Here is a 21,879-nt window from a genome sequence, read left to right as displayed (position 1 = left end):
AAAATCTTGCTTGTTATTAAATGTGATGCTGAATTACCTTCTAGCTATGCTTATGTGTGACAAATATGTAACTGTTTTGTGACATGAACCACAGTCTGCTCAGCACTGAACATAATGACCTCTCATGAAGAAAATTGAACCAAGACATCTAGGCTACAAAGATGATCAGAAGGCTGGAACCCCTGTCCTGTGAGGACAGGCTGAGAGTTGGGATGTTCAGCCTGGAGAAGAGAAGGCTCTGGGGAGACCTTACTGCAGCCTTCCAGTATTTAAAGGGGGTTTATAAGAAAGATGGGGGCAGAATTTTTAGTAGGGCCCACTGCAATAGGGCAAGGGGTAATGGTTTTAAACTACAAGAAGGCAGATTCAGACTAGATATAAGGAAGAAATTGTTTATGACGATGGTGATGAAACACTGGAACCAGCTGCCCAGAGAGGTGTTAGATGCCCCATCCCTGCAAATATTCGGGGTCAGGTTGGATGGGGCTCTTGGGCAACCGATCCAGTTGAAGATGTCCCTGCTCATTTCAGGGGGGTTAGGCTAGATGACCTTTGATGGTCCCTTCCAACCCAAACTATCCTATGATTCTATGAATTAAAAGGCACTTAGTAGTCTCATTCCCATTTAACCACACTCTTCACGCCGCCACCATGTGCAGCCCATTCACAAATCGCTGCCCAGCTGGCAGCAATTCAAGATTTCAGACCTAGGGCAGGGCTTTTTTTCACATTGTGCATATTCCTTGGGCCGGAACATGTGAGCTGCACTTGGCAGAGATCGGTATGACCACCAGTGATGAAATACCCACTGAACCCACATCGCCACAGATAAGAGAGACACCAGACAGCAAATCTCAGGCATCGCTAGTTTCCTTCTGCAATCACACACCCTGGACGACATGCACGCTCTCTCCGCGCACGCGTGTATTTTTATTTTCCCTGGTTCTCCACACGACACAGACACCATCACCACTTCCCCTGGGGCTCAGGCACGACCCCGGGCCCCGGCGGCACTGCCCGGTCCGGCGGCGAGCGGGCTCTGGGGGCGCCTGTGCCGGCCGGCGCAGCGCGGCGCGCCGGGGCTCGCGCCTCCCCTCACGCGGCCGCCGCGGGGCGCCTGTGCGCGGGGCCCGGCCGGCTCCTCCCTCGCGCCGCGGCGGGGACGTGCACGCTCGGCGGGTCATGGAGGCGGCGCGGCGGCAGCTGCGGGCGGGCGGCGGGGCGCGGGGCCGGCGCGGCGCGGTGCTGCTGCTGCTGCTGGCGGCGGCGGCGCTGGCAGACGAGGCGGAGGAGCCGCGCACGGCACGGCAGCGGGAAGGCGAGCGGTGCCATTACTACGCCGGGGGTCAGGTCTACCCCGGCGAGGCGGCTCGCGTGCCCGTCTCCGACCACTCGCTTCACCTCAGCCAGGCCAAGAGTAGGTGCCGGGCGGGGCTGGGGCGGCCGAGGGAGGGGGCAGCGTAGGGGCGGCGGGACGGGGGTCCCGGGCGGGCGCCCTTTGCCGCGGGGAGCGGGGCGGCGTGGCGCGGCGCCGTTAGCGGTCGCGGCGGGCAGCGCCACGTCAGGCGGAGCGCGGCGGCCCTCCGCGCCGCGCGGGGCGGGACGGCGGCCGCCCGGTGCCCCCCGCCGCGGGCAGGGGCCGCCCCGGTGCCCGCTGCAGCAGGGGCAGTGCGGCGGGGTTGCGGCCCTCCCTTCCCTCCTGGCACCCGCGGGGACCCCGCGGCTGTGTGAGGCTCTTCCCGGGGGCGGGGGGCTCCTTTCCCAGCCGGCGGCCTGAGGGCGCTGCCGGCCGCCTGCACCGAGAGCCGCCCCCGGCTCTGCGCGGCCCCCGCGGGGTGACCGCGGCGGGTGTCCCTTCCCCGCGGCGGGTGTCCCTTCCCCGCGGCGGCCTGCGCGCTGGCGGCTCGGGGCGGCCAGGCCCACCGCCCCGCCCAGGCCTGCGCTGCGCTGCGGGGGCAGCGAGGGTGGCCTTGCACCGGCGCTTGGCAAGGTCGGTGGTTCGGATCCCGCGAGTGAGCTGAGGGAAACGCATGAAACCCTCTACAGAAGCGTTTCGCTCTCACGCTGCGCTGAGCAGTACCGGAGGGTCACCTCTCGTAACGCTTGCGGGTTGTGACTGGCCTTGGTCTGTCACTTTTGTGCCTTCATTCTCTTGTGATTTAAATGCTTTGTGGGAGCCCTAGGTGCAAACACTTTGAATTGAGCCGCAGGGAGGTGTTCGGGGCAGCTGTTCAGGTGCTCAGATGCTCTCCAAAAGCCCCGTTCTGCAGAACAGGGGACAGAGAGAAGTCGTGTAGAAACGATCTTTGCTGTCAGAGTTTGCAGCTTTACACCCTTTTCCTCCACCGAGCCAGGGCATAACTTCCATTTTAAACGTTTGCAAACAGATGCTACAAAAGAGCATGGCAAACCAGCCAAGCATTTTGTAACTGACACGGTTTGGTTTTGCCTCTCTTTGTAACTTAAGTTATTACAGCATTTCAGACAAGTGGTTTTAACACCCCCAAAATCATCTTAATTTAGAAAGGGGTCAGGGTATGGTGTATTTTATTTAATTTCTTTTCCTTCTCACTCCTGATCTGAAGGTCAGTTGAAGAGAATGCTTTGCTGCAAAGACATTAGGTTTGGGGTGTCACTGCTTTGTAAAAAGCAACAAATTTGAGACATTTTTTGAGAGCGTGAAATAACTTGAAGATTAATCCTTGCTTTCACTTGAAAATAGTCCCATGCCTGCAAAGACTCAATTAAAAAACTAATAATAATTAGAAGCCCGGGGCTTGAAATTGGATCGGAAGGAATTCTGCAGAAGATTCGGGAGGAAGAAGAGATTTCTTCAAGAAATGTAAACTGAAATTGTCAGTCACATCTACTGTCTCGACTCTCTGTACTTGCATTGCTGTATCCCTTGCGGGTTATAATCAAATGAAACCAGAGATGGCTGCCTTCCCGTTCGCGGGCATGATCTCTGATGGTTTGGGCCATTTTTTGCAGCCCTTGTTATACGTTCTCACTAACTGTATTTGTATTCTACAGCTGTGGGTTGTCCTAAAAAGGAAAGCCAAACACAGTCATCATCCAGACAATTAAAATGCCATATATTTTTATAAGAAGCATTTCCCTAATTTCCTGAAGCTTTCTGTCAAGGTCCTTGACATCACAAGCGTATTCAGCTCACTTTGTATCTCCAGCATACCCTGCCCTGTCTCAGAATTCACTTCACTATGAAAACAGTATCTGGCAGAATCATTTTTAGTATTTAATATTCAAGGTTAATCCCTTTTGGTAGGAATAGTAAATACATTTCATGCATTTAAATTGGATTTTTGTTTTTAAACACAACTATCTTCAAGTTACAATTTGCTCAGGAGTTGTAATTTATTAAATATACGCTGCATTTTTAGGCATTTGTCTCTAAACATTTTGCAGCATGTATTTTTTGTGGACTTGAATTCCAAGTAATTTTTCATGGCTAAAGAGTAACAATACGAATTTGAACCATCTTACAGTTCCGGTTCACAACAGCTGTTCATAACAAAATAGTGAGGGTTCCTGAAATCTTAAACAGCTTTCCATTCAGTCTTAACAGATGTTCTGCCGTGAGCTGGTGGTGCACACATGGTTTGTTCAGTATGCCCAGATAAGGTTTGTGTGGCCTTGATTATCAGTGATTCACGGGGTTCATGTGTAAGCACAAGTTGGTCAACTTATTTACTTTCCATGTGTACTGAAACCTGCATTTCTTCATCATTCTGTAATCTCTGTTTAAAGTGGTAAGGAAGTTTCATTTTGTCATTGTGTACAGGAGGTTGTTATCGAGCAAAAGGAGGACCAGTTGTCCTTGCACACAAGCTAGCTAATGAACAGCTTTGTTTGAATGCGCGCTTTGTATTCTGACTTTTAATTGAACGTTCTTCATGTTTCAGTCTCCAAGCCAGCGCCTTACTGGGAAGGAACGGCAGTCATTAATGGAGAGTTTAAAGAGCTGAAGCTGACTGATTATGAAGGAAAATATCTTGTCTTCTTCTTCTATCCTCTTGACTTGTAAGTAAGACCACTGTAGACACAGCAAGACTGAGCACAGCTATGCTAGACTTTCATTAATTTTTCTCCTTTTTTTGAGGTCTTGTATTTTTTGTTTGGCAAGGGTTTGGGGGAGAAGAATGGAGTGACAGAAGAAAATACATTCGTTGCCTTTGGGTTTTCATCAGGCATTGACAAAATTGTAACATAATCTTTGGCCTAATAAGCTTGTCCGCTCATTTAGTGTCTTCCTACAAAAAAATAACTTTCAGTCTGTAGTACCCAATCAAGCAACCTTTACATTCTGTATCATGCTGTAAATCACTGCTGCAAATAGGAGACAACATCCCATCTAGATTTTCTAAAGTGTATGCAGTGTATCTAAGAGATGGCATTTTCCCTTTAAGCTTGTCCCATAACATCCGAAGTACACTTAACATTACCCTCTTCTATTGAGAATGCAGTAACTTCACTGGTTGAGTGAAAACATCCCTGCTTTCTACCAGAGAATCCCATTCTTCCCCACAAAAGGAAGAAAAGAGGACAGAGATGCATAACTACCTTGATGTTATAAAGGAAATAACGTGGCTCTTGGCCCTTAGTTTCAAGGCCCTAGAAATTGTCATCTTTACCACTTCTTCTGTAGTGGAAAAAGTTCAGATTAAAATGGTTAAAACTTGCAGACGTGCACGATAACAACAAATTATAGTATGTTCCTCTTTAAAAAAATTGTTTATTATGCTTAGATTCAGCCAGTTAATATTCATAAAGTCTAAAAGTAACTAAAAACACTTGAATCCAGGTTGTAAGCTAACTGCAGGTTTACAGTCTTCTTCAGTAATAAATCATTTGTAACTAAGCTAAGAGTCTGACGCTGGAAGATTTGTCAGGCAGCATTTTGGTTAAATGCTTGAAGAAGCAATAAAAATGAAGGAAAAGCTGGAATAGTTTTAAATCTACCATTTTAAGATAAACAGAGAACTTACTGGCTGTTTCATGCAATTTTTGCTTTATCTTGTCTTAAATTGTCTAGTACATTTGTATGTCCAACTGAGATAATCGCCTTCAGTGACAGAATTGAAGAATTCAGAGCAATAAATACTGAGGTGGTAGCGTGTTCTGTGGATTCAAAGTTCACTCACTTAGCATGGTATGTATCTTATCATTGTTTTCCACTAGAAATTATTCATGGGTCTATGTTAGCTGAAGAAGGGTATCCCCAGATTGTTAGCCTATGTAGGTGTATTATAGCGTGTAAAATTTGATGCTGCTGATACAAACGTTTAAAATTTTTGTCAGTGATGACAATTTTTAACTCTAGTGCATGCAAATACCTTTATCTTTGAAGCTTGTCCCGGTTTCAGCTGGGATAGAGTTAATTTTCTTCTTAGTAGTTAATACAGTGCTGTATTTTGGCTATGATGTGAGAACAATGTTGATAGGACACTGATGTTTTTAGTTGTTGCTGGGTGATGTTTATACTAAATCAAGGATTTTTCTGTTCCTTGGGCCCTGCCAACAAGCGGGCTGGAGGGGCACAGAAACTGGGAGGGGACACAGCCAGGGCAGGTGACCCAAGCTAGCCAAAATTTGAATACATGCTGAACGTATAAACTGGGGGAAGAAGAAGGAAGGGGGGGATGTTCAGCATTATGGCGTTTGTCTTCCCGAGTAACCGTTACGAGTGATGGAGCCCGGCTTTCCTGGCCATGGCTGAACACCTGCCTGCCCATGGGAAGTGGTGAATGAATTCCCTGTTTTGCTTTGCTTGCGTGTGCGGCTTTCGCTTTACCTACTAAGTTGTTCTTACCTCAACCCTACAGTTTTACATTCCTTTCCGATTCTCCTCCCCATCCCTCTGGGTCAGAGGGAGTGAGCAGCGGCTGCGTGGGGCTTGGTTGCCGGCCAGAGTTAAACCATGACAATGTATTGCTTGAAATGTATCATGTCTCAGTCCAAAAAAATACTATAAATAAAAGAAAGAAAAAAAAAAGGCAATGAGGATGCAGATATCTATAAATGCATCACACTGTCCTAATTCATGACCACATTGGTATAAAGCAAATATGACTGATAAGAAAGAGGTCATTATTAATAGACATGGCCAAAAACTGCAAAAGATCTACTGAACATTTTGCTTAAACCATAAACAGTATTCATCTCTGTTGTGTGCAGAACAAAAAAAAAGTCACTTCCACTAAATCCTTCTGACTGTAATGTTCTGGCTTGTGACTTCTCACTTTGTGTAGGGAATATACAGATATCCTCATAAAGATTTATCTCATTTCTTTCAAAGGATTAATACTCCTCGAAAACAAGGAGGACTCGGACCTATAAGGATTCCACTTCTTTCAGATTTGACACACCAAATTTCAAAGGATTATGGAGTATATCTGGAAGATCAAGGGCATACACTTAGGTATTTCCCTTGGTTACAGTGCTTTTTTTTTTGCTTTTTTTTTTCAGGGATAGTACTTACTGCTTTATATCTAAAGAAGCATTTGAAATTTTTCTTTGAGAACAGATTTTACTTGAGGATTCATGCTGAGAGACAAAATAAATATTGAAGAACACACACACCAAAAAAAAAAGGCATAATGAATCAGAAGAGGGGTTGAAGTTAATGTCCTGTTTAACGGCAGTCAGCAGCAGAGACCTAGGGCAGGGAAAACATGCAGAATTCCCCAGAACTGCAGTCACTTGGGGGGACCCCAGGTCCAAGTGGAGTCAAGACTACGGTTAACAAGTGTCCTCAAGATACACTTTTGCTTTTCGGATCCCAGTAACATCGTAGCATCTGCAACATCCCCTAGCAGGGCCTATGAAAGCTTAGTTTTATGTTCTGCAGAAAAGTACCCTTTTTTTGGTTTTACCTTGCCCTCGGCTCACGTCATCTGATACCCTAGGTAAAGAATTGTAGTGTACTGGTGTTCTGAGGTGGTGGGTATTGTATGGTGTTTGCAGAGATCAAATTCCTCCCATTCAGCAGACATAAAATAGTGCATAAACACAGCACTGTAATTAGTTCTGCTTTCTAACGCGCATCAAAAAAATGTTTTCACAGAGGCCTTTTCATTGTTGATGATAAGAGAATCCTTCGGCAGATAACAATGAATGACCTTCCTGTTGGGAGATCGGTGGATGAAACACTTCGTTTAGTACAAGCATTCCAGTACACAGACAAACGTGGAGAAGGTGCTGTCTTAAATACTTTCATGTTAAAGATTGTTTTCTTTAGACTGAAAGCTGTATTTGTAGCTTTTTGGAAGAAAGGTACTCAATAGCATTAGAGACTAGCCTTATGCAACGAATGAAGTGGTTTGATTGCCCTGTGACATGATTCTTTGGTCCCAGTACCTCCATGGGTTGTTTCTAGAATACTAATTAACATTTTGCTTCGCATCCATAAGAACGCAGAACATAAAGCGTTCCTTAGTCTGAAGTAAGGCATTACGTACACCATCTGTCACAAGCATAAATCTGTACAAAATATGGGGCCATGAAGAATCAGGACCAGTATTTCAGTACTTTTTGGCATACTAAAATAATCGAGATGCAGGCCGTCCTTGTCCTGTGTCATTTGTTGAGGATCTGTGACAAGTAAGTGACGTGAGCAGGCTTTGTGTCAAGAATGTATAGTGCTACTGTGAAAGCTAGACCGCCGTGACTTGTATGCTCTTCACAAGTGTTAAGTGATCATCTTCCCCGAGACAAAGAAGCCTGAGATCATTACTTTGTCTCAAGAATTCATATTCCCACAGTTCAAACATGGGGTGAACTTTTCACGTTTCTTTCAATGTGTTTAAATACACACATGCATTTATTTAAAGGTTTGTTTAACTGTTAATACACATGCTCAGCAGCTTAACTTCCATTTCAACTCAATTTCACCTGGCATTTGAAAGTACCTTTAGCTGAAGGTACAAGGCATTATTATGTTTTGCTGTACAGGGAAATGCTGACAGTAAGGAAATTTAGCCTTGTTTAGTTACAAAGCTGCCTGACAGAATACTGATCTGCAGTGTTTCCAGAGTACCACGTTTTTTCCAGCTTTTGTGTGAATGCTGTGGAGAGCCTCCTTAGATGCCTTATTGGATTCTTTGCACAGAGTAGGAAAAGTAGTTCTCCACAATTCCTAACGGCCTTTGTGGCATTTTGTCTGACAGCATGCCTTAAAGCAGCGTAATATGGCATAACTCATGGGGCTAAAGTGTCAGGAGAGCTCTGATCAGCTAAGAGTTGCGCTCCAGAATGTGAAACTGTACAGGTGGTCACAGGGCTCTCAGCCATACTGCACGTTAACCACATGCTCTATTCCCTTTACTCCTGAGCAAGGCTTCACATAAAATCTCTCAGTCTCTTGTGGAATCTTTGATTTCTTTGCTAAAAAATCTCCCCTGGAGTTGGTTTTAAAGAAAGGTAGGTAGGTCTCTGTGTATTCACCTGAATTTCATTATGAAACTCTTGTGTCTACTAGAATAGGTGTTCATTCTTAGATACTGCTTTGCCCATACTTTGTCTAGTAGGGCATGAGAATTAAACCAAGACGTAGACATCCACCCAGAGATAACGCAATTTCCGGTTAGCAGAAGTGGTAGATGGTATCAGGTATAAACTGTTAGGACACCATCCCATGTATAAAGAAAACTGCGTATTTAATAGTTGCAGGTATTTACATGTGACACTTGTGTGCTGTTTACTTCAAGTTCAGAAAGATAATATTAAATGCACAAAAGTAAGTGTGTGTAAAAATACTTTTACTAACTTTGTCCTTTTTTTTTTTTTCTTCCCAGTTTGCCCTGCTGGTTGGAAGCCTGGCAGTGAAACAGTAAGTCACTGTTTATATTTACATGCATGTACCACTAAAAACACTCATTTCCACTAAAGTCAAGTCCAAATTTCTGCAACTTTCATGGAGATGATAAGAGTATGTTATAGGTAACAGCTTTCAGATTACTACTGATTTCATTAGAAGCTCATTTCCCTCACACTAGACATATTCCAGTTGTTTCAGATTCCCTGTGTATGAACAAAACTTCTGAGCAGCAATGAGTTTGTGATCCAAGAACTTTTTTTGCTGTTAACACCCGATGAGAGGAAGTAGGACAGACTCACATTTCCAATCTTCTTGGTTATTTGTCCATATAAGTTCTTCGTTCTGTTGAGTCTCACTGTGGATCCTAGGCAACACCCACAATACCAGATACAGGTTCCCAGGCTGCTGTAGTATCTGACAGAGCTGGCGTGCCACTGTCAGAACTCCAGCAGAGCGCACTGCTTTGCTGTGCAATAGCTCTTCCTCCTTTGTTACTGCCTACGTGTGCCTACAAGCAGAAGAGCTAGGGTTCAGATAAACACCCATTGAACTTGTTGGTGTTCTCTGGCTTGGATGACGCCTCAGCAGAATAGTGAAACTTTCACTAGAGGTCTGAGCTGCCTAGTTCAGATGAGATCATTCTCATCTATTTGAGCATGTGGCTTTCTTCTGAACCATCTGGTGATGACAGAGCGTTGTTGTTTAAGAGCTGTCTCAACAAAAAGCAGGGCCCAGCGGCCTCTAAGCAGAGTAGTGTGCATTATAATTGATAGTAAGAACAGTGGAATGTTAAACTGTGTTTCTTTGCCAGGTGTGAAAATTTATCAGGATGTCTGGAGGCTAGGAATCGCCTCTGTCAAGCTAGCAGAGGAGTGTCTTAGTGGGGGATGCTGGCTATTAAGACTAAAATGAGAGAGGGCTGGCTAGCCTAACAGACATATTTTGGCACATAAAAGTTCTGTCCTCCATAACCATGGATCACCTAAATAGTATGACAATAACACACTTTCTAAAAAAGAGTCTTATCCTGCTGAGATTAACAGCTCCAGTACTACCAGTTCAAAAATCTAAAACAATACGTAAGCATTCTTTTTCTCCTCTGTGCAAAAGATGCAGATAATTTACGTAGCAGCGTCGTCCAGAAAGCCTTTCTCAAAGATGTAGCCATGCCTTCTAAATGTTTTTGATTTAATTAGATCAAACCAGAGGAAGCCATGAGAGTGTGGTGGCCAAGGGAAGAACTGTAAGTAAATTCTAAGACTTTTGATTACGGACATTAATTTATTAAAACACCTTGACTTTGGGGCAAGCAACATAGACTTACGTGCTCCCAGCTGTATGAATTCTTCCATTGGTAGGCTGCACTCTCTCTTCCCCCAGTCAGTTAAATCTTTCTGCTACTGCTGTTAGGTGCCTTTAGAGGTAAACAGTAATCTAGTATCAGCTGATAAATGACTCTTCAGTGTAGCTTATGGGCTGGCCTTAGCATCACGTTATGAAATACTGTGCTGTTCTGGTTTTATCGTTTGTTGTGTTTGTGTGGTTTTGGGGGTTTTGACTAATATTTTCATTTTCTTTCTTGCACAGATAATTCCAGATCCAGCTGGAAAACTGAAGTATTTTGATAAACTAAACTGAGGCTCATTTCCGTTGAATTCTATAGGTCACATTCACTTTCATTTTTGCCAATAAAATTTCATTAATTTTGTTACTTTAATGAGTTTGACTAATATGTAACTGCAATAGACCATAAAATGTCTTGTTGCTTAAACAGGAGTCTAACCAGTGTGAAGCATTAGTTATCAGAGAATATTCTTAGGAAATAAGTTGTCCCTGTCAGTCTTGTTTAGATGCTTAGTTTTCCCAAAATTTACTTTTCTTAGCATCTCAGGCTTGACATTCATGACTTTTGCAATTGGTAGATTACTTAATTTCTGCAAAAACCTTGCCCGCTTGGTCCCATTCTAGGAGCTACAGCTAGAGAAGAGCCAGTTGGTTATGGTATGGTCGTGTGTAGTCCGGAGGTAAGAGCAGCTAATGCGAAAACCAGAAATAAGTTACAGTTGCTGAATTAAATTTCCAGTCTGTCCAAAGCTGGAAAACATTTTAAACTACTAAGAACATACCCTATGCTACATGATCGGTACAGCTGCACTGAAAAAAATACAGCTATGCCAGTTCATGTGATTCCGGAGCTGAACCAGTAATTTTTTCCGTACTTGTATTTGTAGCGTGTATGCTGATAAGATCGATCCCTTTTGCACAGTCTGAATTTTTCCTCTGGCCCTACACTGTTAACAGGTGTACGTAGCGGTTAGCATCTTGTGCTGATCCACTCGTTGCCTGTGGCTCCTAGTTTGAAGGGAGTAACTGTAGTCTTTCCCAAGATTAGTATTGACGTATCCAGTGATCATCAGAACTTCTTGTGGTTTGTGTACGTGGATTTCTTCTTTCAAGGGAAAACATTACACAAGACACACCTAATAGTTGGGCACACTGGAGAACCCTTTCCTAAGAATGGCTTTTCTTGCTTCTTCCCACCTCTCCTTTATAACGTGGTGGCCTAGGGTCCGTACAAGTGGAAAAACAGCACCTGAAGTCAGTCAGCTCTTTGCCAGGGTCATCCTTGCAAAGGCCTTGGAGAAGGCTTCGCCCCTGCTCCAGTCCAGCACCACTATGTCATTACTCTTGGTTGGACCCCACACTCCCGAGAACTCACTTCCCCTACCCGCCACCTGCCCCGACCATACAGTTCCCTTCCCTATACACAGGCGCTTCAGTACGGTTCTGCAGAACTAGACGAGCAGTTGCATTTTCACCATGACATTACCCGATTCTGTAGGCTTTGGTGAGTATGGAGCATCTTTCCAGATTAGTCACTGCAGACAGAAAGCAGAAGCAGGTGCTTGACTTTTGCTTCAGCTCTTACACAAATCCCACCAAAGTGTGTGCCTAGGGCAGAGGGCACCATGCCCCAGCCTCCCCGTCCCTGCGAGGCTGGGGAAAGAGGAGTTCCTGATCCCATCCGGAGGGTAACGGAGGCACAGCGGGACCGGTGCCAAAGGCTGACGCTGTGCTGCTCCAGCCCACGGGGTCGATCGCAAAGACCGGAGGGCAGCATGCAGAGAGGCACTTTCTCACGTCACTAGGCTGTAAATCAGCTGCTTGAATTTTACTTGGGATTTTGTTTCAAGCCTTTTAGCATCCCTGAAACACCAAAACCAACACAGAGAATGTTTAAATAACTCCGAGCGACCGCAGTGTAACAAATGCAGGCTAGCTGTTGCACGGCTGTTCATAGGCAGCCCGAGGCACAGAACGAGCCTAACACTGCGCCTGGCTTAGAAATGGCGCTTGCGCCCTGTGCACGGGCTTTGCCAGCCTCTCCAGCCTGGTGGCCCTTGTTCACGCCCAACACCCTCCCAGCAGCAAAACCCTCGGTGGCCCTAAGCCAGCAAACGGGATGTTACAGGGACAGAGAGGTGCGACAACCCGCGTGTTGGACACGTGCTGCCCAGCCCATGGCTCCTTGCAGAGCCAGGCGAGCCGCGGGTTACCGCAACAAAACCACGGGTTGTATCGCTGCCGCACAGACGGCAGCGAGAGCATCAAGCAAAAGCGGATGACAATAGCTTGGACAAACCCTGAGCCGAGAAAAGAAAGGAAGGCTGAGAACCCTTAGTGACTGAAGAAAACTGAGGCCACCTGCACTCTGAACATTGCACATCTAGGTCCACAGCAGTGTAGCTGCACCAAATTTGAAATCCCCCGGCCCTCTAAACACGTGCAGTAAAGAATGGGCTAAGGGGTTATTTTTTTAAAAAAGCAGTTCAATGGAGATAAAAAAAGTCTTGGGGAAATAATCCTTAAGCAAAGACCTAAGTCACCATGTGACATTACATATTTGAAACAAAGGATTATTTATATGGGAAAAGAGAACGGGGTTTTAAAGAGATTTGGATATGCTGGTGGGGAAGTTTAGGAAGGAAAAGACTGCAAAAAATAAAAAAAGATAAAAAGTGCTTGTGTTTGAGGGGGTACAGATGAGAGTTGTCAGAGGGGCAGAGCGGAAACAAAGGCAGATCCTCAGTTACACACTGCCTCCAGGAAAAAGAGGGAAACCAAAGGAGGGAAGTTGACATCACTGAATGAAAGAATAATATTGGAAATTGGGGGGGTGGGGGGTGCAACACGACACACTGAAGTCTGTGAGTTTAGGATCGTTAGGATTTGCAGAAGTGCAAAACAAATGGCAAGCTGACGATTTTACTTATTGTTGCCCACTAAAGCTACTGTGCATCTCTTGCTCTGCTGCTGAAAACTGAAAACCCATGTACCATTTAATGGCATCAGCCTATTTTTGTACTACCCTCCATCATACACCAGCTTGAGGAGCAGCTCCAACCAGTACAGAGCTTCCTTGGCTGGTTGTGCCCCCCAGTCAGGGGAAAAGTCAAGCAAGGAGTGAGAGAAAGCAGGACTAGAAGTTAACAGAACGTGAACAGAGCAAAGGCGGCTCTTGAAAGAATAAGGCCCTATTCTGAAATGGCATTTCCTGGAAGAAGCATGTTCTTTGACCTTCATATGCATACTATATATACACCTGATAAACGCAATGAAACCGTAATGAATTGATAACGTAACTCTGAGGATGATGCTGCAATAGCTATTTCTGAAGCTCAGGTGGCTGTTTAATTCTTTGTATTGTATGATCAGCATGTTGAGAGTTTGAGATCTTCCAGCAAAACCACCAAGAAAAAATTAATTTCAAAACCAGAGTTTAGTAGTACCGGTATCTCAGACAGGATTATCCAGCAGGCAGAGGAATTTAAAGGTTTGCTTTGCCCTTTTGTGTTTGCATTAACAAACCGCCGCAATCATCCTTCTAGTTCTGGTCCCAAAGTCTGCCTCTCGTATTAAGCACATATGAAATATTTCTGAGCTGAAAGACGGTTACTGGGAGACTAACCAACACTTCAGTACTTCACTATCACATACGGTCTGCAGTTGACAAAGATAAAATACAGGTGGCTTCAGGTAAACAGCTGAAGTTGATTCTGACTCCTTAGCGATAACAAAAACACTAAGGTGGTACAGAAACCGGCCGCTCTTCCAGATGCACATCTCTGGCTCTTGCCTAGTTCTAGGATTAGGGGTTGACATGGCCTCATTGACGTACTGGGGAATGTGTTATGCACAGGTGTAAGAGCAAAATCTTCAGATAAGCACAAGCAGTACAAAAATTAAAACCCTAACTATTTTTTAGGCAATAAATAGAAATGACATCATCTTCTGCAAAACAGGAGATCCACCAGCAAATCACACTGTGCTAGACATCCGTAGCACTGCTTGAAATATGACCCTTTCAAACGTCGGTGCAGAGAGCTGAGCCCAAGAACCTGATTTCCAGCTGCTGGTTTGGAAACACTGACTCGCACCAGGGCAGCCTCAAATGAATTCAGACAGAGCGGGCAGCGCGCTCCGCAGCGCTCTCTCACAAAACCGTAACCAAACAAATGCCAGTGGCCTGTCCGTCCAGTACTCTTCACCCGAGGTCTGAAATAGTGGAAGAGGTAAATCTCACACAGCTCTGCTTCCTAAACCCTGGGATGTATTCACTCGCTTGGAAGCGCGTGAAATGCAGATGCATGGAGCTGCCATTGTGAACTCGTCTTTTCAACAGAAAAAGCAAAGAGCTCCTGCAAACCCAAGTCGTGGTTAGTGACGAGACGCTGCCTTCAACTTCCAGTGCTGTTTTGGGCAAGCCGCTCACACGCCTCCGCTGCTCGCTCAGCTGTGAAAAAGAAACCATGTGGTGGTGAGGTCTGCAGCCGAAAGCCACCTCTCCAAGCAGGGCAGATTTAGCTGGAGCAGGAAGGTTTGAGACCTCCACCCCTTTGGGACAGGTACTCCGGCAAGCCACCTCACTGAACGAGGCCTGCAGATGCTGCCCCACCACCCCCAGGTGCTCTGAGAAACTTCTGCTTCCCCAGGCAGCCAGCCCTGCCCCTCCCGCAGCGCAGAGCCCTGGTGCCAGCCTACTTGCGATGCTGCTAAGAAGTTGTTCACTTTTAGCAGCATTTAATTCTGGAAATGGCCCCCTCATAGGCCCCTGGCAGATGCAGAAGGCCCAGGGGACTAGTTCCTGCTGCAGGACTGCACCTGAATTTTCTGCTGAACAGCTGCCAGATAAAGCAGCGACACCGAGCAGGGACCAGAACTCGTGCCACTGTCCCGAGTGCCCCAAGCACCAGTTCCCAGAGCCACACTTCCCTCCTCCAGAAATCTCCCATTTCTGCTCCGCAGCAAGACTATGAAAGAGTGATGAATAGCAAGGCCCAGAAGCGCCTCCAGCCTCATGGAAGGGAGCCCTGCAGCGGTGAGGATCCCCTGATGGCAGGGTAAGTGCTCCAGTGTATGTTCTATGCACGTACTGTTGTCTGACTACACCTTCCACAAAAGGAGCCCCCAGTTTCCCTTTCATGAAAGCTGAATAATTACCCTTTTATTTTCCTGTTAGCTGGTGCTCAGCCTGTGAAGAAATCTCTCCCGCAGCTAGTTACAGATGCATTCAGAGGAGGACCAGCCATAAAACAAGTCTGTCAGCGGACAAAGGCTAGACTGAACGTGCAGTACAGCCAATTCAACGCGCAGTAGGTTCAGAGCAGGTTTCTGAAAACCCTCACGCAGTGACCCATGCTGCACCAGCTCCAGCAAGCTGCTCCCCAGAATGCTCCACACCACGACGTGGCTGCCAAGGAATTGTGTGTATTTGAAGAGCTACCAGAAGCTGTTACAGTTAAGTTTGAGGAAGTAATTTTCATATTTATTTTTTTAAACACAGAAAAATAAAAAACATTTAAAACCAAACACTTTTTCAGGCTGGGCTCAGCCAGTCCTACAGAAATCTCCTGTTATATCACCACTGAGAGGGTTAGGGGAGGCAATCCAGCCACCACAGGCTTCCTCCTCAGTGTATTCCAAGACGCGGTGGGCACAGAAACATTTCCTTCCCTCTACAGAGCCACTACCAATTACAGATAGGTTCACTATAAATAAAAAGATTTTCTAGCAATACCTTTAGGCTTGTGTGGTAATGGTTAGTCACTTACAGCTGTGACAGGTTGGTCATTACGTTGCAACATAAACTCCACATTAATTACCAGGTTGAAATATTTTAATTCTGAATATGAGAGCCGAGAACAATTTTCTCTCACACACAAAAGTATACCGCGATGTGCATAAATACCTTCAAAGAAAGTTACATTTAGCCCATTACCAGAGAGCATGACAACTTGGAGTTACCTTCTTGGAGTAAAAAATATGTGAGCACATATTATCTCTTTCTGTTTATTACTATATATATTTTATATCTTTTACATATGTATACATATACACACATTGTGTATGTCTGTACATTCATTTCTATAACTACTGTGATTGTAGTACATGATTAAATTGCCATGAACTTTGAAAACACGCTAATTCTTCTAAGCATCTTCATTTGTGGGATTCATTTTCTTCCCTGTGTCCAGAGGTTCTGATATCACCCCTTGCTCCCTACTATATTACCCCTTTTTCCTCTTCTCCAGTCCCTTCCCAAAGACTGGATTTAGAATTTACGACAAACTCATCTTTAAATACAGTGGAAAAGGCATGAAGAAGGAGAAACTTGGTATCCTCTTAACTTACAAGCATCATACAAAAACGACCCAGGTAGGACCACCGAGTCAATGATAAAAACCTCAGAGTCAGGAGTAACACAAAGTTCTGAAATAGAACATCCACATCCTGCCCCCCTACTTATTTAACACCAGCAGTGATCCATGAAGTGAAGTGGGGGGAACGAGTTGGGATAGAATTTCAGTTCTTTATTTTATGGTCACTCAAGTATATTCAGCTTCCAGAAAGATTTAAAAAGGAGAAAAACAGAAGATGCAATATACATATCCACAGTGTTGTAACTGTTAAAGACTGTAACATCAAACAGCTGAATCAGCACCAGAGTGTGGCTGAAGAGAGAAACTGTGTGAGAAACCCAGAGCTCACTGTCACTGCAACCTGCTCCAGACCAGGCAACACCCCTGTGCCTCCACTGGAAAGCTATCCGACTTCTAACGGCAGCCGAATCTCAGAAAGGAAAAGCTGGTGTGTAACATGCTGGTTATCACGATGCTCACCCTCCTCACGCGAACAGCAATCGGCTGTTCGGAGCCATGAACTTCACGCTATCCTAGCACCAAAGGAAGCTGGTCCCAGCTGTGATTCCCTCAAACTTTCTTACTCGGAAATAAAATTTCAACACGTTGCTTTGTTTTGTCAACAAGTCTGTGCACCTGTGCTGATTCACATAAATTGTACTTGCTGCCTCCTGATTTCAAAAGATTTGAACCATAGCAGGCAAGTCAGAGTCTGCTCTCATGTGTCAGAAGACATCATCTTTCATCCACTTAACCTGCCACTGAGCCCAAATACTCCTCTCTGGGTGTCTTGATCAGGCAGGATATCATCTCGATATGAAGGTATCAGAGGTCCAATTTTGTGCTTATGACTAATCACCCTTACTGCTGGAAGCTGATGCCTCCCATCCACTCACCCTCCTAATCTCAAATGTTGGGCCAGATACTGGAGAATATTAACACCTTCTCCACTACATCAGAAGCACCTCAGTACCAAGTATTTTCTTCCTGTTACTTATCCACCAGAGTTATGTCCACCAAGGTGGCCCCTCTGGTGGGGAATTACTCGGTCCTCCACAGGTAAACCTTTAAACCTCTGCAATGCTCATATTTCATTACAGTCTACCAAGGAACCAGATAAATAACCCAGCTGAGGAGGCTGTTCTCTAGCTGTACACCACCACCCCAATGGGATAAAAATCCTGCCGCCATTCAGCAGCTGACTTGGGAAACGCTCAACACAGATTTCTGGACCCTTGCTCCAGCATCAAACACAACCACTACCATTTGAGCAGCATTTTATCTTTTCTGCTCCCAATCCCTAACAATCGAAAACACTGCGCTCTACAATGCCATTTCCCAGTCCCACCTAATCTCACCACTCAGATCTCCTCTCTACAGGCCAGGAGAAATAATGCATTAAGGAACTCATGTACAGAGAGATATAGATAGATAGATAGATATGTATTAAACAAACAAACAAAAAAAAAAACACTGCTGCAAGGACTGTCTGTACACAAACAGAATGCCAGAAGAGACTATCTGCCCACCTCATTTCATTGCAACAATCAGTTTCCTCCCAAGGGAACATGAAACTGTCCAAAACAGAAGCCCAAACCACCCTGTAAAATCCCAGCTAACGAGAAACACCTGCTTTACATTGTGCACACACTGTAACTTCTGGGCTTAGGCTGTTGCCTAGATGCATGCATCCTTGTTAAGAAAAAAAAAAAAGAAAAAAAAAAAGACAACCCTAAACCTAATTTACACAAGAAGGTAGGTCAAATGCCTTCATCTGTGTGTAACTACTTATTGCACACATTTTTCTGATAAAATTTCAATCCCGTATCACGGAACCACAAAGGAGAGCTACTAAGGGAAAGAAGGCAGAATGTGACAAGAGAGCAAAGGCAGTTATGAGATCTCTCAAAGCAGACAAAGACAAACTATCTGCAGCTTAAGATTGTATTTTCCCAGCCTTTTTCCCCTAGCAGCAGCATATAAACTAGATCTCAACAAATTCTAGTAGCAAAGAATAGAAAAATCCAAATATATGCAAATACATAAATAGCACTTAAAAGGTGGGGTTTGTTGTGGGGTTTGCATTTATCTTTTTTGTTTTGTTTTAGGTTTTTGGTTTTGTGCTGTGCGGGTTTTTTTGTGGGGTTTTTTTGAGTACTACAAGCACCTGTCTGTTATCCAGCCCCGGTGACAGCTCTTTCCAAGACAGCATGCCGCTACACTGCCGACACAGCCTCCAGCGCCTGTCAGATTTCTTTCATGACTGCAGCGAAGTGTCGCTTCCCATCTAAATACAACATGGATTCTGAAACAAGGTGGAGAAAAGAAAGAGAACCCCATCAGCAATGTAGAATCAATACCGAGTAACCACACAGACTGGTAAGATTCGGAAGCAATCCACACTATCAAAGCATAAATTAAACATGGTTTATTGTGAAATCTTGTTGAACTATTCAAATGCCAATAGCTCATCTATTAAAATGACCAATGTTCCAACAGAAAGAAAGTCATCCTTTCAACAGAGTTACAATGAAAATGCCTTAATTGGATACTTGCCTCCATATGTTTTGGGGACAACCCGTGGGACCTCATTTTCTGATATAAATGTAAAATGGAAGATATTGGTTGTCTGGTGCTCTCTGGTATCTGCATCATAAACTTCACTGTGTACTCGCACCTGGATGTAGTTTTTTTCTGTGTAACAGACCTACACAGTTAAGACAAGAGTTACGGTTCGTAATTTATCATTGGCACTGAAAAACTGTAAGACTTAATTACACTGTTTAACAAGAAAAGTCATACACTCTCATAATGCGCTGTTCATCATCAGTGATTAACAGTGACTACAGCAAAGATAGGTTTTTCTCCTTATTTAAAAGAAATCAATTCCTACCTGTCCAGAAAGCAGTAATAACGATCCAACCTCAACTGGCCTCTGAAACATGATATCATCCACTGACACGATAAACGGTCTGGAACCCCTGAGCAAGAAAAAGAGAAATTTCTTCAAGAATAATGAGGGTGTTTGGAGAAATTTAAAGTATTTCATTTTCAGCATTTTAATGAAGGGTTGCTAAGGAATAAATCTCTTTCTTAATCAGAGGCCACAGGAAGTGCTAAAAGAATTATGTCATCACCCAAGAAAAAAATAATTGGAGGAAATCTCTCACATATAGAATAAAGAGTACACGCTCTCTAAGGATGCATCATTATTGTATCCTATGACTTACACTTGTTAGGCAATCTTCACGCCATCGTTGCTTAGGCCTCAGTGTTCCAACTAACAGAAAACACTTAACATCGGGACGCAAAGACCTTTGTTGGGTGATGACCTCAGTCACACAAGCACTTACTAGAAGTTCAGAAACCATCTCTCTTGTGTACAGAACGAAAAGATGTAATATGTATTTGATAGAATGTCTATTTATATGATTAGAAAGAAAATGTATCTTCAAAAGGCAATCTCAATAGCTTGGTGAGATAAAAGAAAACAGAAAAAGGATGTATTTTCTATCTTGACATGTAATGCTTAAAAACCAAGCCCCAAGGAGCAAGATGCCAATCTCTTCATAAACACAATAGGTGCTCTAAGTAAAACAGTGCTGTGCACTAATAGTGCAAGATTCTACTAGACACTTAGGTCTTTTCTACTCAAATTGTCATTAGGTTGGTTAGCTTGGCTTCTGACCTATGCATACATGCAGAGCGCTCTGGATTGCATAAATATTGCAGGTCTACAACTCACCCATAGCTGCAAGCAGTTGCCCATCCCAATTCAAATGCCTTTCTCATGAGAAAACCCCCAAAGATCCTGTTGAAGATGTTCCGTTCCTGTATGTAGACACAAGAAAAATCAAACTGCTATATTACATATATTCTTTCAAAGCATTGTGTTGAAAGCTGCACTTCAGTCTTTAACTGAACTCCCAGCATCTTAATGTATAAAAAGCACTACTGAAATATATACGCAAAAGTCCAAATGGCTGAGGCAACTTTACTTAATAGGAGCTCATCCAACTCATTTGACAACATAAAAGCCTCAAAATCATGTCAGCAATCAGAAGCCCAACTTAAACATCTTACAGAAGAAATTCTTTACATAAAATGAATAATCTGGTAATAAAACAAGGTAATTAAAAATCTTCTATTTTGCAGTGGTAATCCATACATTTAATAGAAAAATGAGAAAAGAAACTATGATCTAAATACATTGCAAGGTCTGCAGAACTGAAACAAAATAACGCATTGACTGATCTTGCAAGACATTTTGTAAGTAACTGTTTCTGTAATTCATTTTAAAATTTTCAAAATACCTGAGGATGGCAAATCTGTAGGCCTTTCAACTTTGCATCTTCCATCCACACTGAATTGGGTGGTAATTTACGACTCCGGAAACTTACCATCCTTTGGAAGAGACAATAAACTTTACAGCCCATGTTAGCAGAATTCAGCAAGTCAAAAATGCACAAATAGCAAATGCAGACACACACACACACACACAACCAAAAAACCACACCAAAAAAAATCCCCAAAACAGAAACGCTATCACTAAAAGCTGTTTCAACTGACCCTGAAGCCTTATCTAAAGTGATACTTTGATCTGTTACTTGTGTGAATAAACAAGCTCGAGAAAGGTACTTAAAAGAAAAGATGAATCACAACCATAAAGCAAGGCACTTTGTCAGAAAAGCCTTCACTCTGATTTTTAAGTCATAATATGAATTGAAAGCACACAATGAGCTAACAGAGTAATTCAACATCAAACATGCAGATGGTTTGAGGTTTTCAAATCCAGACAGAATGTGTACAAAACAAATCTGCTCATTTTAAGGGAAAGCATGTCTCACTTTAGTAAACAGCTTTGAAAATAACAATTGTATAATATTAGCAATTTAAAGAAGTTATAAGTGATCCACAAATACAATACTGCACTAGTGTCATTAGGCATTGCTCTATCACCGCTGACACTGGACGATTTCACACAAATTTCAAGTATAAGAGAAGTACCCCAACAAGAGTCTCCTTTAAATAATATTGTCAGGTATTATATTTAAAACACATTGCAAGGTTACTTGGTCAAAATATGGCCATTCTTCCTAGATATCATGGCAGAAAACTCTTAGACTGTGCAAGTCACAGAGCTTCAAAACCATTCCATTCCCTTTTTTGATTAAACATCAGCCTTTTTCCTCAAGATTATTCCTAACAGCTTGCTGAGAAACTCTGTGCTTACACTGTCACTTTCACCATCTTGGCACAGATATCACCTTTTAACAACAGAAGACTCTTTTAACAGATGCAGATGTCACATTAAAATTTGTACCTGTGTTTCAAATAGAACAC

At 43.9% G+C, this 21,879-nt stretch overlaps 2 protein-coding genes across 8 annotated transcripts in view; one reads left to right on the top strand and one right to left on the bottom strand.

The window, feature by feature from the left end:
• The first annotated feature begins 1,158 nt into the window (after nt 1-1,158).
• On the top strand, nt 1,159-10,547 carry PRDX4 (peroxiredoxin 4). 2 transcript variants are annotated; one of them, XM_040582525.1, is made up of 8 exons: nt 1,168-1,417; nt 3,924-4,041; nt 5,054-5,170; nt 6,317-6,439; nt 7,085-7,215; nt 8,814-8,848; nt 10,033-10,079; nt 10,424-10,547. In XM_040582525.1, the coding sequence occupies exons 1-8, from the start codon at nt 1,183-1,185 to the stop codon at nt 10,425-10,427; spliced, it is 810 nt and encodes a 269-aa protein (XP_040438459.1). In that variant the 5' UTR covers nt 1,168-1,182; the 3' UTR covers nt 10,428-10,547. The 2 variants fall into 2 exon arrangements, with proteins under 2 accessions (XP_040438460.1, XP_040438459.1); XM_040582526.1 differs by lacking the exon at nt 10,033-10,079 and having other exon boundaries at nt 1,159-1,417.
• Nucleotides 10,548-15,995: 5,448 nt separating this feature from the next.
• ACOT9 (acyl-CoA thioesterase 9) overlaps nt 15,996-21,879 on the bottom strand; it is a 28,647-nt gene continuing 22,763 nt past the window's right edge. For all 6 annotated transcript variants that reach the window (XM_040582520.1, XM_040582518.1, XM_040582519.1 and 3 more), the window contains 5 exons: nt 20,850-20,940; nt 20,282-20,367; nt 19,430-19,517; nt 19,093-19,243; nt 15,996-18,841 (listed from right to left, as the gene is read on the bottom strand). In XM_040582520.1, coding sequence (XP_040438454.1) covers nt 18,783-18,841; nt 19,093-19,243; nt 19,430-19,517; nt 20,282-20,367; nt 20,850-20,940 — 475 coding nt within the window. In that variant the 3' untranslated portion in view covers nt 15,996-18,782. The remainder of the gene's footprint in view (nt 18,842-19,092; nt 19,244-19,429; nt 19,518-20,281; nt 20,368-20,849; nt 20,941-21,879) is intronic.

This window comes from Falco naumanni, chromosome 2 (genome assembly GCF_017639655.2).
Source record: "Falco naumanni isolate bFalNau1 chromosome 2, bFalNau1.pat, whole genome shotgun sequence".
Lineage (NCBI taxonomy): Eukaryota > Metazoa > Chordata > Aves > Falconiformes > Falconidae > Falco > Falco naumanni.
This window is presented reverse-complemented; position numbering and strand designations above follow the sequence as displayed.